Source organism: Triturus cristatus, chromosome 7 (assembly GCF_964204655.1).
Source record: "Triturus cristatus chromosome 7, aTriCri1.1, whole genome shotgun sequence".
Lineage (NCBI taxonomy): Eukaryota > Metazoa > Chordata > Amphibia > Caudata > Salamandridae > Triturus > Triturus cristatus.
In genome coordinates, this window is record NC_140590.1 from 1,246,556,686 (window position 1) to 1,246,572,735 (window position 16,050).

Sequence of the window (16,050 nt, forward strand, 5' to 3'; positions counted from 1 at the left end):
AAGGCACTGGGCCTGGACGGCTTCCCGGCCTTATTCTACCAGCCATGGGAATCATCCCAGACCACCCCCACCCCTCACTCCCCCAACAGACCTATTTTATCATTTCTTATCCACAGGTATCTTCAAAAGAACTGCTGCAGAAGCAATGATTGTAGTTATGTCTAAAGAGGGGGTAGGCCTAGCAAATCCCAAAAATAATAGCCCAATGTCCATAATAAATGTTGACAGCGAAATGCGAAATGCATGTAAAAATACTTGCTCTCCGTTTGGAACCCATACATACCAAGATAATACACACTTCACAATCAGGGTTTATTAAACAGATGTTTTAGCGCCGATAACATCAGACTATTCAGCAATACTATTTAGAAAGCACATCAACTCAATTGGCCTTCTTGTGCAATAAATAGCACTTGACGCAGGGAAGGCCTTTGATAAGGTCTTCATGCCACTCTCACTACCTTTAATTTAGGCCCCTCCCTAATAAGAATGATACTTGCCCTGTTCAAGGAACCCAAAGCAAGAATAAACATCAGTGGCAGTCTATCGAACTCCTTTGACCTCTAACAGGGTACCAGACAAGGGTGCCCTCTCTCTCCTTTGCTTTTTCTGTTTACGCTGGAAATCCTACTCATCCAAATTAGAGAGAATCCACATAACCCAGGCATTCCCTTCAAGGCAGGCCAGCAGAATCCAGCTGCCTACGCAATAGATATTCTCTTATTTACCACTGAAGCAGACTTTGCACTGCCCTAATTCATATCTACTATCAACAGCTACGTGGAGGTATCAGGCTGCTGCCTTAACAACGACAAGACAGAGGTCCTCCCTCTAAACGTGCACAGTAACAGTGCTTATATCGCCAACCATGGCTCGAATGGGCCCACGATAAACTAAAATACCTGGGATTTTGGTTCACCCAAAACCTCTCTAGAACCCATCACCTACAGTGAGAAAATGACTTTACATAAAATCAAAGACATCCTGGATAATTGGTCTTCCAGATTCATCATATGCTGGGGAAGAATAGAATCCATCAAAATGATGATTACCCCACTTGTACATTTTTTAATTAGCATGTCTCCTACATATGTCTCAAACTGCTTCACCAATTAGATGCAATTATCAATTACTTCCTATGGCAATCCAAAAAAACTAAGAATTTCCCTTAAAAACCTAAACTAAGACTGCGACCTATATTTACCACGCTATAGGAGATATCAACATGTCTTCCTAGCAAAGTCTCCTGCTCTCCAACCCTAATACCGCCCACTTTCATGACTGGATATCAAAAAAGGTCTTGCAGACCCGTCCTCCCTCACATTCATAATCACTATCAAAAAAGTAAGAATGGACCATTCAGCATCTACTCTATCAAGCACAGCACAGGCACTACGCAACATTGACAACAAACTCCCCACAAAAATGCATCATTCAACACTCTCATCCTTATGGTACAATGAAATCTGTGAACGAGAAGGTAAAACACTCTATATAGACTACTGGGCACAAAAAGGCATACTAGTGGTAGATGATCTTGGTTCACCCTCAAATCCCCTGCCTTTTTCCCCAAATTAAAACAAGATTTTAATCTAAATGTTCTAGAGTTCTACCACTTCTTAAAAATTAAGACTGTTCTATCTTGACATAAAATACCCTGACTTACCCATCATATTATAGTCATTTGCTAAAGGAGGCCACATGGCATCCAAGATCAACTCTCTCCTGTCTCCTACAAACTCTACACTAACCACATCAATACATAACAAGTGCTCGAGTCTTGTAATACATAGGAGACTACCTTGAACTGGCCAGCTATATGGTTGAATTTTACCTCAAACAAATTCACACCATAGCTTGCTCAAAGCAAATTGTGTCTGTCTTACATGGCACATTGAACTCTTACCAAATTAGCCAAACTTGGTTTATAGACCTCAGATAGATCCTGGAGGTGCAGAGAGGAACCAGGTGACTGGAAACATATGCTAATGGAATGCACCTTCTCTAAGAAGTTCTGGAACGAAATTAGCAAAACCGTCAAACAAAATGGATGCCTACCAGGGTCTCCATCACCCTGGGAATCCTTCCCCCTGACACACCCAGCACCAAACAAAGAAGACCGCCTTCTATGGGACATCCTTGTCTCTCAAGGTCTCAAAACCATACTTTCCTAGTGGAAAGATGTATCCAAGCCCTCATACCAAACCTAAGTGGGAGTGGATACAATTCACTAGAGGTGCTGCTAGCTCACTTAATGAATATTTCAAAACATTTGCTAGTAGGAAAGACAAAATCTGGTCTAAATTAGATGCCCATATCTCGGATGCGTCCTCACAACAGCTAACCCACTTCCTCTCTAATGCCTCCTGCACCATTGCCCGCCTCTCCCCCATCGCCCACTCCCTTACCCCGCCTTGCCTCCTCTCTCCCTTCTCTTTTCTTCTTTGCTCTCTCGATCTTTTTCTTCCTACCTCCATGCTATGCGCAGGGTTGTCACACATTACGTAGTCCATGCTAAATCACCAGTACACATCCTCCAGTTCCCCTCAGTCTACAAACCCTTGATTCACGTGACTTACACACAACCATACTATGAGTTTGTGTACCTCTAAAACCAAATTGCATATTCAATACAGTTCTGTACTTAAATGCGTTCTGGACAACTGATTATACCTCTTTATTTATGTTCCATTTACGTATTGTTTTTCTGTCAATATTAAAATCTCAATACATTTTTTTTGAAATTTAAAAAAGAAATTGAGTTGCAGTAGCCGAACCTTGATAGAATTAAGGGGCACATTACGATGGCGGGCGGACCTGAGTCCGCCCGCCATCGTTGCGGTGGTTGGGACCACCCGCCAGTCATACGGCGGTCCCACCACTGGAATTACGATGCGCCTGCCAGGATGGCGGGCGCATCCTGGGGATTCAACATTGCGGACGGTGCTGCTGGCTGCAGCACCGTTCGCAATGTCAATATACCATGTAGTGCATTTCCCTGAACTGCGTGCCACTTAGGGCTGGGAAATGTTGGGGGGTACCATGGGTCCCCCCCTAGTTCACCCCCCCAACACAGAGTGGGCCCGCAACAGGCCCCCGAATCCAACCTCCGCCAGCCATTTAATGGCGGTTCCACTGCCATGGAAAGGCTGGCTCACGCCAGCATTGAAATGTGGCAGGCGGTGCCTGCACCGCCACCATTTCCCCGGTCCTATCCGATCTGCCAGGCAATTGTAACGATTGCTTGTGGCGGAAGTGTGGCAGGCGGTCTTTGCGGGAGGAAGTAGGCAATCAGATGGCGGAGGGCCTGCCACCGCATGGCTGGCGGGCCTTCCGCCATCCTAATGAGCCCCTAAATCCCCTGCAATGATACCTGATATCCCCAAGAAGTACATTGTAACACACTCCAAACCTATTCTTAAGCTGGTAGTGGTGGAAACTGACCACAGCTTTTATTTAGAGTACAGAATACAAATTGCCATCCAACAGCAGTCCCACTTTGCATACTGTTTTTAGTAGGGAAGACAGGGTGCCCAAGCTATCAGGGCTAATGTTGTCTGTTGAATTACCACCACAGACAAGAAGCTGAACCTTCAACTTCAGGAAATTACTGTGTGTCCCATGGGCCGTTGCATCCTAGCAGAATTCAGTGACATTGCAGCCACGGGGTTATCAGAGTCAATGCAAATCAGGATTAGGCTGTGGTTTTCTAATTGATGAAATTGAGTCTAAAACATGTGATGAAGTGTGTAAGGGGCATACATAATTAAGCAGTATTGTAGTAATTAGTAACTGGCCAGTGCTAGCAATCTGAGCAACAGCCCCTGCTCCCACTTCTGACCCAATCAGCAGCCTTCAGGCACACCCTGGTCCATTTGCCCATCAGTTCTCTTTGTGTGATAATCTTGCATATTAAGCAGAACGTTGGCAACTTTGTGAAGGGCCCCTTGAAGGCTGAAACAGATGTTAATGTGTGATGAGCACTAATGAACAATTCGGTTCTTCCATAAAGTAAGTGACCGCATCCTAAAAAGTTTTAGGCGGCTGTCCGAGATTTATTGTCAGGACTTCCCTGGTATATCTGAGTACTAATTCTGATGGTATTTTATTTTATTACAGTACATAAACAAGGTGGCTCTGTTGGACAAGATTCGTCATCAGTTACCAAAAGAAATAGTTGCACAAGTGCTTATGAAGTTAATTGTTATGTTGAAATAAATCACAAAACCTGTAGGCCCCAATAGCTTAGTTATTGGATGAATGACATGTATTTTATAGTCATTTAGTAGCAATGCATCATATGATCAAACAATAAGGTGCTTCATACGTGCTAAGTGAAAAGGTGATCGTGCAGTGCATCAGTGAAAACTAAGTGACTGTACATATACAAAAAACGAGAACACAAAACAATTCAGATTCTTTGGGCCTACCCACAATATCCAGATTTTTAGTCTCTCATAGATGGACTAATTTTCATCTGTCCTTAAATGCCCAAACTGAGTTTTAGTACTGGCAATATATGAACCGCCAACGTTTCAACCCTCTTAAGAAGCTTGCACTTCCTATGCATCTAACAGGGTCTTCCTCAGGACTGGGTATGGAATAACCTGCAGTCGATGAAAGGCTTGTATGACCTTTGTGTTAATTTATTTATTTTCTGGCAAAGTTTTAGCTCTGCTCCTAATTCTTACACAATCACCATTTTAATGGACTTATAAACAATGTTTGCACTTTGTACAGACTGATTACCTATTCCTAAATTGTATTATTTGAAAGTATCTTAAATTCTAAATCATTTTGTGGCTGCCTAGCCTATCCTCAGGGCCCCTAGAATTATGCGATTCTCTGGCATTTTCTGCATAATTATGGATTTTCTGCATATGCTACATAAATGGTAATCTGCTGCATAATGTGTAGATTTGAACAATAAAATGTTTTTAGCTCAAATGGATCAGAAGATGTTAAAATGTGGTGATGTGTCTCCATGCAGTGGAAAACCCTCTGCAAAGGTTGACTGGTCATCCATCAATTTCTTATTGCTGTTTCTGGGTGTCAAATGTGTAATAATAAGGTGAAATCCTTGGCCAGACAGTGTTAGCCTATGTAAAAATATTTAAAAAAATAAAATAATGGAGTTTTGGGGCAGTTAAGGGCAGATTGCATTAGAACCGAAAGCCTTTACGAAAGTGACGTTGTTGATTTTACAACTTGATTCCCAGATTGAAACAGTCAGGAACTCTCAAGGAAGAACATGGAGTATAAATCTTTCTTGATATTTTTCTTCATTTTCATATCTTCAAACCTTACATCAGGTAAGCCCAACTTTGACATTATCAATTCTTTGTGTTTTTTGTCTAGCTTTCCTGATCTCATGAATATGACTCATAAACACCTTTTAATAACGCTTTATTTATTAAATTATCATAGTAAAAAAAAGCTTGTGGGTGCTTCCGCATTAAGGGTAATTAATGCTTTAGCAGACTATTGCTTGACTTTTTGATTTGTCTTTTTGGCAAAGCTATAACACAAATACAACAAATAAATCAATATACTTGTCTTGTGACAGCTTCGTCAAAATCCTTTAAAAAGTGTATTAATATTAAATAATTGTAATAATAATATTAATATCAGGAGGAATAGACAGTAGTGCTACTGTGTTCAAAATCACAGATAAACGTAAACATTGACCCAAGACCTCATGTCTTCACTTGTCCATTTTATAATTGTTAGATGAAACATTAGATGAAATAGCATAATATTATATTGTAGCCTCCTTCTGTACATGTTCCCACACACTCCTAAATCTTTTTGAGGGTGTAAGTGCATTTTTTAATTTGCAAAGTAATTTACTTTCAGAACTTACTGAACCCAAGAAACCAAATCAGACAAAACCATGCTCTTCCATAACTGAGCTACTTGTAATCTTGCCAATAAAATGGTAAGAAAAACAAATGGATTATATACCCTGCTATTAAATCCCATCATGATCAAACCCGTATTGAACTTTATAACATTACGTACAGCAGTAGATATCAGAGCACTTCTTCCCAAAATATGCTAATTACTGGACAGGTTCCAAACATGTGCAGTATGTTTGCCTCCTCGGACTGGCATGTGGGACAAGTGGAAACTTTAGCTGAATACTGATTCTCAATTTTACAGGAGTAATGTAAAAATTAAATATGTTTTGATAATGTTGGAATCTTTATTTGGCTATTGTAGTTGTTTTATTACAAAGGTGTATAGATTGTGCAATCTCTGCTTGGATGATATTGGTTAATAACCAATTTGACCATTTCTTTGCCCATTCAGAGGGATCATCATTTTTGGCTTCCAAGAATATTTCATATTAACCAGATATTCTTAATGGATCTTGTACAAGAAGCGTAGTGTGTACTTTAGGAACACTATCTGCATGCAGAACCTGCTGTTTGTCTCCTTCAAGTGCTCTAATCTGGAGGTAGTGAAAAACTCGTTCAAAGTGATTTTAAAACTCCTCTGAGACTTTATAAAAAGATTGACGAATACCCTTATTGAATAGTTGGTACATGAAGTGTCCTTTGCTCAAGCAGAGTTTGTAGACAGATCTATATGTTCAACTTGGAGCTTAGTAAGAGCAGCACATCCATGTAATTTAAGTACTCTCACAAACCTGGTAATATCTAACCAAATTGACCTCACAGTTCTTAAACATTTATATTGCACATATTTTGTATGGTATTTCGATACAAAAAGTCAAGTCAAAAGATTCTTTATTTCGGCCATTAAGACCATAAAAGCACAGCTAAAAAATACAGTACAATTCATTTGTTCAAATATCCCAAGAAGGCTTTTATTATTCGAGATACGAAAAGCTTAATAAAGTGCATGTGCATTACAGTATTAGATATAAAATTGCAATAAAAATAGAATTTTAAATAGAATGGATAAATACAAAATCCACGCTTACACCATTAAAATATTGCAGAATGAGATTAAAAGAGACCAATCACAGTTGTAGAATAGAATGATCAGATCGGGCAGGACCTAACTTTAAAATAGCTCGACGTGCACACCACATGGAAAATAAATAGCGAGAAACTGAATACGCAATAGGCATACTAGTGTCATATTTTAGTATCCTAAAAGCCTGTGCGCAGTGGTTTGTTCAGAGATTTCTGCAATAAATATCGGTGTCTCGCCTTCTTATATGCCGGACAGAAAAATAGTACATGCTGATCTGTCTCCGTTGTATTATTGCATGCCGGGCATCCATGAGTTGATGTGCCCCCCCAGTTGTTTGTGAAAGCACGTAATGGAAGTGCCCCAAATCTAAACGGTAAATAAAGCTTTTTGGCAAGGGCTGGCTGAATATCATCGAGGGCAGGCTTTAACCTATATTAATGTTTTATCTCTAAGAATACTGCGGTCAGTGCACCAGTCGCAGAACTCCCCTGTATTTGAGTGAGTTTGTACTCCCTGAAGCTCTTTGTCAAGGCCTTCCTAGATGTTATCAAACGACTTTCTTCAGCACTAGCCTGCAGGTCGGCCAGTCCCATTGCTGCTAAAGACTTTTTAATGTAGGCCAGCCATGAGATTTTGCTCACCCCCTGTAAGCTTAGCACTTCCTTCAGCTCTTCTCTGTAAGCAGCTAATTCTGGAGTACTCCATAGGCGTCCCCAGAATAGAAGGGGTCTGAGGGCAACGTCCTCTGCAATTGGTCCTACCCCAAGATTCATTCGGAGCTGCGTGAGCGGTGTGCTTATGGGAAATCCTAAAAGTTGCCTGACGAAGGAATTCTCAATTTTGGATAGAGAGTCAGGTGGCCGGTGGCCCCAGATTTCTGCCCCATACAAGGCCGCGCATCTGGTTTGTGCTTTATAAACTTCCACCACCGGTCCAACCGTTTTATGGGTGCACTTCCTATGCATCTTTGCTAACACCCCTGTTGTCTGGGTCAGCTTTAAACTTGCCTTGTTTATTTGAACACCCCAGTCCATTTTTTCAGTGAGTTTGATTCCCAGGTATTCAAAAACGGTCACTCTCTCTAGTGGTTTCCCATCTAGCTGGGGATTTGGTTGTGTGCTATTACCTGCAATAAATACCATATATTTGGTTTTCTGTAAATTGATTTCTAGCCCTCTACTTTTACAGAAGGAATGAAAGGTGTCTAAGGCCCTCTGTATTCCCATAGGAGACTTTGATAGCAGGAGGGTGTCATCGGCGAACATCCAGGCTGGTACCTTGCGGTTCGCCAACCTGGGTGCATCTATGTCCCTCCCCGCAATCAAGGCCTCCGCTAGGCCATTAATAAAAAGACAAAAAAGGGTCGCGCCAGCATGCAACCTTGTCATACACCCCTGTCTATAGGTATGGAATCAGTGAGCTCACCATTTTTTCCATACCTGATTTGGGCAAAGTTACGTTTGTGGAGCCATTTCAACTGGTAGCAGAGATACGGAGGGGCCCCCAAGTTTGATAAAAGGGCCCACAATTTGTCCCTGGGTACCAAATCAAATGCAGATTTTAGGTCCACTAAGATCAAATAGAGGCTTCCACCCTCCAAATACACTGTCTTCCAATGCAATAATTGCAACCTAAAAAAAATTTCTATTGTGGACATTCTTGCTCCAAAACCAGCCTGGTAGGGACTAAGAATATTATACTCCTCCTCCAACTCTGTAGTCTGCCCAGCAGCACTCGGGCATATATCTTCTGACTGACATCTATGAGGCTGATTGGACGGTAGTTGACAAGGAGCAGTGGTGAGCCCTTTTTATAAATCGGTATGATTTCCACCCCCAGCCCAGTGCAAGGGATCGGCATTCCCTGCAGGATGGCATTAAACAGGGTCCATAGGTAAGGGGCCCCAATAATAGGTTCATTACAAAAGGGGTCAACAGGGATCTTGTCTAAGCCTGGAACCTTGGATGGAGTCACCCTGCTTAAAGCATCTATTATCTCTTTTAGAGAAATTGCGGGAGCATCAAGGCAAATTGACTGGGAATGGGGGCACTCATTTGTAACTTGCCTACCATCACCCTCTACCCTTCCATATAGGGACTTGAAATGGGCCTTCCAAACGTCTGCCCCTATGTTCGGTTCTATTGCCATTTTTCCCATTTTGATACAAAAAATATGAGATATGTATGGTGGTCGAGTACTACCTCCATAAGTAACAAAGTATTTCTAGTTCCTTTGATTAATTTAATGAACTGTTTACAGAAGGTGGCCCAGTGATAAAAATGTGCTAATCCCCCTCCCCTTGCTTAAAGCAGTTGCAAAAATCATATTGCTCTGCTTGACTTTCTGTGGGCCCAGATGGATGATGATATTAGGTTATCTAACCTTTAAAAAGAAATATATATATATATATTGGTAATGATCTAAAAAGATAGAATAACTTGGGGAGTAATAACATTTTGATAATATATTCATGATCTAGTTCTGTGATTGGAAGCCTTTATTTATTCATTATATGGGATATTTTACAACGGTCTTGCTTACATTTTGCGTCATAAAGTCTCTTATATGCATTCATGAGCTTCACCCCTAAATATTTCATGATTCGTACAATGCAGATTAGGGGTATCAGAGACACCTTTACAATTACATTCAGGTTTATCTACATTAAGCTTATAACCTGAAAGTCTATAGGGGGATGTGGCCTTACGGTTAGAGCGGTCGACCTAGATGCTGTCAACTGGGTTTGAGTCTCAGGCAGGGACGCTCAACAGCCTGTGATTCTGGTCAAATCACTTAATCTCCACGTGCCTAACAAAAAAATAATGTCAGTCTGTAACCCAACTGGTGCTCATGTAGAGCTCTTTAATACCTTCGGATCAAGTTTGCGCGCTATATAAAACCCCTGTGAAAAAAAAAATATATATAATTATTTCTTGCACCTCAGAAAGTGTCCTTACAAGATTCAGAGTAACCAGGTGAGGCATTATCTACAAACATCATTAACTTGATCACATTTCTAAGTAGTGTAATAGGTTTTGGTCCTAAATAACCAGTTATCATTCATAGAATGTGTCCCGTATATAAGGTAAATTGACCCCGTGAGAGAGGACATCCTTGGCATGTCCAGTGTGTGATTGAAATCTTTTCAGAATTAAGCCCATTAATTGATATTTTCCCCAAGGTTTCCCTATAGATTTTTTTAAAATTACTTTTACAAGCTGTGACAGGATGTCCACGTGTTGCATGACCATTTTTCTGTCCTCTGCCTCCAAAAACCTGCAATACCAGATGGTAACCTTCTTTTAGGCCTCACATCCTGTAATATCGACTCAACTTCCCATCTCCTGAGTGGCACTTGCGAGCCAGGAAGACAGCTGCAGATACATAAACCTTGATAAGGAGCCCCCAGTCCTAGCAAAAACACATCCCAGGGTAGTACCCCCTGTACTGCAAACAGCTCCCCCCACCCCACCCCCCGGTAGCTATTCCAGTTCAACCTTAGAGGAAGGCTCAGCCCATCCCTCGAACACTCTGGGGTACACGGGGAATCCCAAATAGGTGCAAAATCTGAATAATAACCAGTATCCAAGATCTTCCTGACCCTGAACCATAAGCTCCATGCAGTCTTTAAAATCAATAACTATACTTTTTTTTTTTTAAATCCGGGGCGCAAAAAACATATATAGGAAGCCTGTGGATCGATCCCCACTCCCTAATCATCACTGCTAAAATCACCCCCCAAGTTGAACTGTCTGTCGTACCCAAAAGCATTCTACAGTTTTTAAACTGTGAGGCCATACAGTACAGATTCAGGTCAGGCAGAGCCAGGCCACCCTTTACAAGCCTGCGCCTCAACTTTTTTCACGCTAACCTTGCCCCACCTGAGGCCCATGTAAAGTTTTTTATTTTCCCCTAAATCTTGTCTATAGCTCATCTTGGAAATGTGAGAGGGATGCAGTTGAAAAGATATGTCCGCTTGGGGAGCATCGACATTTTAATCAAGTTTACTCACCCATAGATTGTTAATGGCAAATTATTCCATCTAGCGAGTAATATGTCCACCTCCTTTGCCACCCTCCCTAGATTATGAAGCGGAATTGTCTCCAGAGGGTTGACAATAAACAATGTCCAGGTACTTAATGTTCGCCGTGCCTAACCAGTCCAATCTGCTATATTCCAACACAAGTTGTTCCCTAAATATCCCTATGGACCCCAAATTCCTCTACCAAACTTACCACCTTAGAGATAGTCCGAATAGGGTCTGATGTATAGATGACCAGATCGTCTGCATATAGCGTGATCTAGTTGCTAAAATGGGAGGAGCAGAAGGAAATTACCTGGGCATCCCTTCTGAGTAACTGGGCAAATGGCTTTATGTAAATATCAAAAAGGAGAGGAGACAAGGGGCAGCCTTGCTGAGTGCCTCTATGGATATCAAAACTCCTGGTCAATGACCCATTCTGGCCCACAAATTAATTCTCATATAACCTCTGAAGATTCAGGATAAAATGAGGACTGAAACCCAATACTGTCAGAACCTCCCAATAGTATGGTGACTACTGCCAAGGGGATCGATTGAGCCATGGCCAGGTGTATAGATCCATTCAGCTGCTGGGTAATCTCATGGATCTGTTGCTGTGGTACAAAGTCCTTCTGATCTGGATCTATTAACTGGGGGGCTAACTTGGCCAATCTACTGGATGCTTGTGAAAACCATATAATCTGCGTTCAATAGGGAGATTGTTTGGTAAGAATCAGTCATCCTAAAATCTTTGGCAGGCTTTAAAATCAATGCAATCCTTCTATGAGTCGGGGATCTGCACATTCCTCTGATATACTGAATTAAACAGTACCTCCCACACTGGTTCAATCTCCTCCTGTAAAAGTTTGTAAGGCTCTAGGGGAATGGCGCCAGGACCTGCCGCCTTTCCGTTCTTAATAAGCCACAGGTGCTCACTAATTTCCTCCTGAGTAATCCATGCCTCCACGCACTCTTTACCCTCCATCGTGAGGCCAAGGGAGGTCGATATCCCTCAACCAATCCTTATGCCTATCCGGTTCAGGAAAGACCTCTTGCGGATACAGTGTAGAGAATAGAGAGAGCCACGTGCCTCTCCATATTCTCAACCTAGTTGGAGGTATGTCCCTGAGAATTAACGACTAGTTCCTTAATGGTATTCTTGGATCTCTCAACCCTCCCCTTCCACGCCATACTCGCTCCCCATACTCAGACTGTCTCCTGCATCTAGTGCGCCACCTTTCCATCCACTTCTTATCCAGCCTGATGCCTCTGTCGGTACAATAGGTCCCTTGAAGCAGAAAGAAGGCTGGAGGAGGATGAAAATCTTTGCAGTACAGCCCAGATTGCTTCCAGAAACTGGTTTAAAGCTCTTGCCTCCGTAGAAGAGCCTGGATAGGTTGATGAGCATTGTTAAGGACGACAGTAAGATAAGGATGGAGATGAAATAAGTAGGGTGCAGGCAGAGGATTTGCTAGCAACCATTCTCCTGAGAATAAAAGAAGAGATTAAAGGCAGGTTTGAGGTCTCAGAGGCTAATTTGGTGGGCATTCAAGCTTCCTGCTCTGTCCCAGAAGCTCAATCAATCAATCAATCAATCATCAGGTGGAGGAGACTGCGTTGACTTATTTGGTCATGGAGAGTTTCGAGTCGAGGATGACTCCCAGGTTGCGTGCGTGGTCAGTGGGGGCCGGGGGGGATCCCAGTGATGTGGGCCACCAAGAGTTGTCCCAAGCGGAGGGGTTGGACCCGAGAATGAGGATTTCCGTTTTGTCTGTGTTCAGTTTGAGGCAGCTGTCCTCCATCCAGTCGGCGACGGCCTTCATTCCCTGGTGGAGGTTAGATTTGGCGGTGAGGGGGTCCTTGGTGAGGGAGAGGATCAGCTTAGTGTGGTCGGCGTAGGAGATTATGTTGAGGCGGTGTTGTCGGGCGATGCGTGCTAGTGGTGCCATGTTGATGTTGAACAGCGTCGGGCTGAGGGAGGATCCCTGTGGGATGCCGCAGATGATCTTGAAGGCCTCGGAGCGGAACAGGGGGAGGCGGACTCTCTGAGTTCTGCCAGAGAGGAAGGAGGTGGTCCAGTCCAGGGCCTTGTTTCGGATCCCTGCGTCGTGGAGGCGCGTGCGTAGTGTGCAGTGGCAGACGGTGTCAAAGGCGGCGGAGAGGTCTAGGAGGATGAGGGCCGCCGTCTCGCCGTTGTCTAGCAGGATCCTGATGTCGTCGGTGGTGGCGATGAGGGCGGTCTCGGTGCTGTGGTTGCTGCGGAATCCTGATTGTGATGGGTCTAGGATGTTGTTGTCTTCGAGGTGTCGCGTGAGCTGGGTGACTACTATTTTCTCGATGACCTTAGCTGGGAATGGGATCAAGGAGATGGGCCGGAAGTTCTTGAGGTCGCTCGGGTCTGCTTTGGGTTTCTTCAGTAGGGCGTTTATCTCTGCGTGCTTCCAGTTCTCAGGGAAGGTGGCGGTCTCGAAGGAGAGGTTGATGATTTTGTGCAGGTGGGGTGCGATGGACTTGCTGGCTTTGTTGAAGATGTGGTGTGGGAGGGGGTCGGATGGGGAACTGGAGTGGATTGATCCCATGGTCTTGATTGTGTCCTCGATGCTCACGTTGGCCCAGGTTGTCAGGGTGTCGTGGGTGGTGAGGTGCGGTGGGTTCGGTGCAGTGTGGTCGGCAGGGGTCATCCGGGGTCTGAAGCTTTCGTGGATGTCGGTGATTTTCCGGTGAAAGAAGGTGGCGAGTGAGTCGCACAGGGCTTGTGATGGTGGGATGTCGTTGGCGTTGGATCTGGGGTTAAAGAGTTCCTTCACGATGGTGAAGAGCTCCTTGCTGTTGTGTGCGTTGTTGTCAAGGCGGTCTGAGAAGGAGGTCCTTTTGACGGTCCTGATGAGGTGGTGGTGGTTGCGGATGGCGTCTTTGTAGGCAGTGTGGCTGTCTGGCGTCTTGTTGCTGTTCCTTGTGTTTTCCAGTTTCTGGCAGGTGCGTTTGGAGTCGAGGAGTTCCGGGGTGAACCAGCTGACTCTTCTGCTGGTGCCTCTGTTGGTGGGGTTTTTCAGCAGTGCGATGGTGTTGGCGCAGTCGTTCATCCAGCGTTCGAGGGAGAGCGCACCATCATCCGGGTTGGTGGGGTTCGTCAGAGGGTTGAACTGAGGATTGTCTGTAGTTGTTCTTCAGTGATTTTGCCCCAGCGGCGGCGGGAGGTCTGTAGGGTGCGGTGGTGTGTGAGTGGTTTTTGGAAGGAGAAATGGATGCAGTGGTGGTCAGTCCAGGTGAGTTCGGAGGCTGAAGATGACGTGGGGGCTTGAGGAGAAGATTGCGTCAAGTGTGTGGCCAGCGATGTGGGTCGGCGTTGTGACGAGCTGTTTGAGTCCGAGGTTGGCGAGATTGTCGATCAGGGTGGAGGAGTTGCTGTCGTTGTTGTTCTCCAGGTGATAGTTCAGGTCTCCGAGGAGGATGTAGTTGGTGGAGGTCAATGCGTGTGAGCTGATGAGGTCGGCGATGGAGTCGCAGAATTGAGGCCGGGGTCCTGGTGGTCTGTAGATGAGGGTGCCTCTTAGGGTGGTCTTGGGGTCCGTGTGGATCTGGAAGTGCATGTGTTCGGCGGTGCTGAGGGTGTCGTTGGTGTTTGTAGAGATCTTGATGGTGTTTTTGTGGACGATGGCGATACCTCCTGTTTACGTGGTCTCTGCGGGTGATCTTGTACCCGTCTGGGATGGCTATGGCGATGTCTGGCGCGGAGGTTTCGTTCATCCAGGTTTCTGTCAGGAAGGCGATGTCCGGAGATGTAGTGTCGAGTAGGTCCCAGAGTTCGATGGCGTGTTTGTGTTCGGAGTGGGTGTTGATCAGGATGCATCTGGGCTGGTTGGTTTCCATTGTGGTGGGTGTCTTGGCGCTTTCGTGGCAGGAGAAGTTGCAGTTCCGGCAGGTGAAGGGGCCGTGGGTGCGCCTCGGGGCGACCTTGCAGCAGGTGTGGGTCCTTCGTGGGTTGAGAGCGATGAGGGTCTTGGCATCGTAGCGGAGGAGGTGGTCCTCATGGCTGGCGCGGGTCCAGGGGTTCTGGCGCTAGGCGCAGTCCAGGCGCGGACGTGCGCAGACGGGCTTGCCTTAGGCGCGCCTTTGGTGCAGCCGCGCAGCGGCCGCAATATATGGGGAGGTGGGGAGGGAGGAGCAGCTGGGAGGCGGGAGGCGAGGGACGGGAGGCGCGGAGGGGGCAGGGCCGCAGGGGAGGCAGCGGCGGGGACGGGGTACAGGAGACCGGCGAGGTGGTACAGAAGATAAACGGGGCACAAAACAGGGTCACAGGCACAAAGTAAACACGTGGACGGTGAGGTGGTACAGAAATAAAAAAGGGGGCACAGAAGCGGAGCGGCGAGTGAGGGGCAGGGGGCACGGACAGTCACAGGCACAAAATCAGGGTCACAGAGGCAAAAGGCAAAGAGACAGCACAAGGAAATGGCACAGAGCAGAGCGGCGAGCGCGGAGCACGGGCAGTTACAAGCACAAATCAGGGTCACAGAGGCAAAAGGCAAAGAGACAGCACAAGGGAAATGGAATGCACCTAAGGCCACCACTGGCCACCAGGGATGAGGCGCAGGTGGTAGCCTGCGGGTGGTGGAGGGCCTCGAATTCTCCGGCGGCAGAGGCGACAGCGGGGGTGCAGGCGGAGCTGCAGCGGGGGGGGAGCGACCTACCAGAAAGGTCAAGGGTCGCTCTCCTCACCGCGCAGCGGCCGCCATATATGGGGAGGGAGGAGCAGCTGGGAGGCGAGGGACGGGAGTGGTGAATTGGCGCGGAGGGGGCGTGGCCGCAGGGGAGGCAGCGGCGGGGACGGGGGACAGGAGACCGGCGAGGTGGTACAGAAGATAAACGGGGCACAAAACAGGGTCACAGGCACAAAGTAAACACATGGCCGGCGAGGTGGTACAGAAGATAATCGGGGCACAAAACAGGGTCACAGGCACAAAGTAAACACGTGGACGGTGAGGTGGTACAGAAATAAAAAAGGGGGCACAGGAGCGGCGAGCGAGGGGCAGGGGGCACGGAGGCAAAAGGCAAAGAGACAGCACAAGGGAAATGGCACAGAGCAG

At 45.6% G+C, this 16,050-nt stretch overlaps 1 protein-coding gene across 1 annotated transcript in view; it reads left to right on the top strand.

Annotated features, from left to right (window-relative positions):
* The window catches only part of LOC146811714 (butyrophilin subfamily 1 member A1-like), a 226,686-nt gene that overhangs the window by 63,753 nt on the left and 146,883 nt on the right, over nt 1–16,050 (top strand). The window contains exon 2 of the mRNA XM_085618710.1: nt 5,220–5,312. Within this exon, the coding sequence (XP_085474836.1) occupies nt 5,252–5,312 (61 nt within the window). The 5' untranslated portion in view covers nt 5,220–5,251. The remainder of the gene's footprint in view (nt 1–5,219; nt 5,313–16,050) is intronic.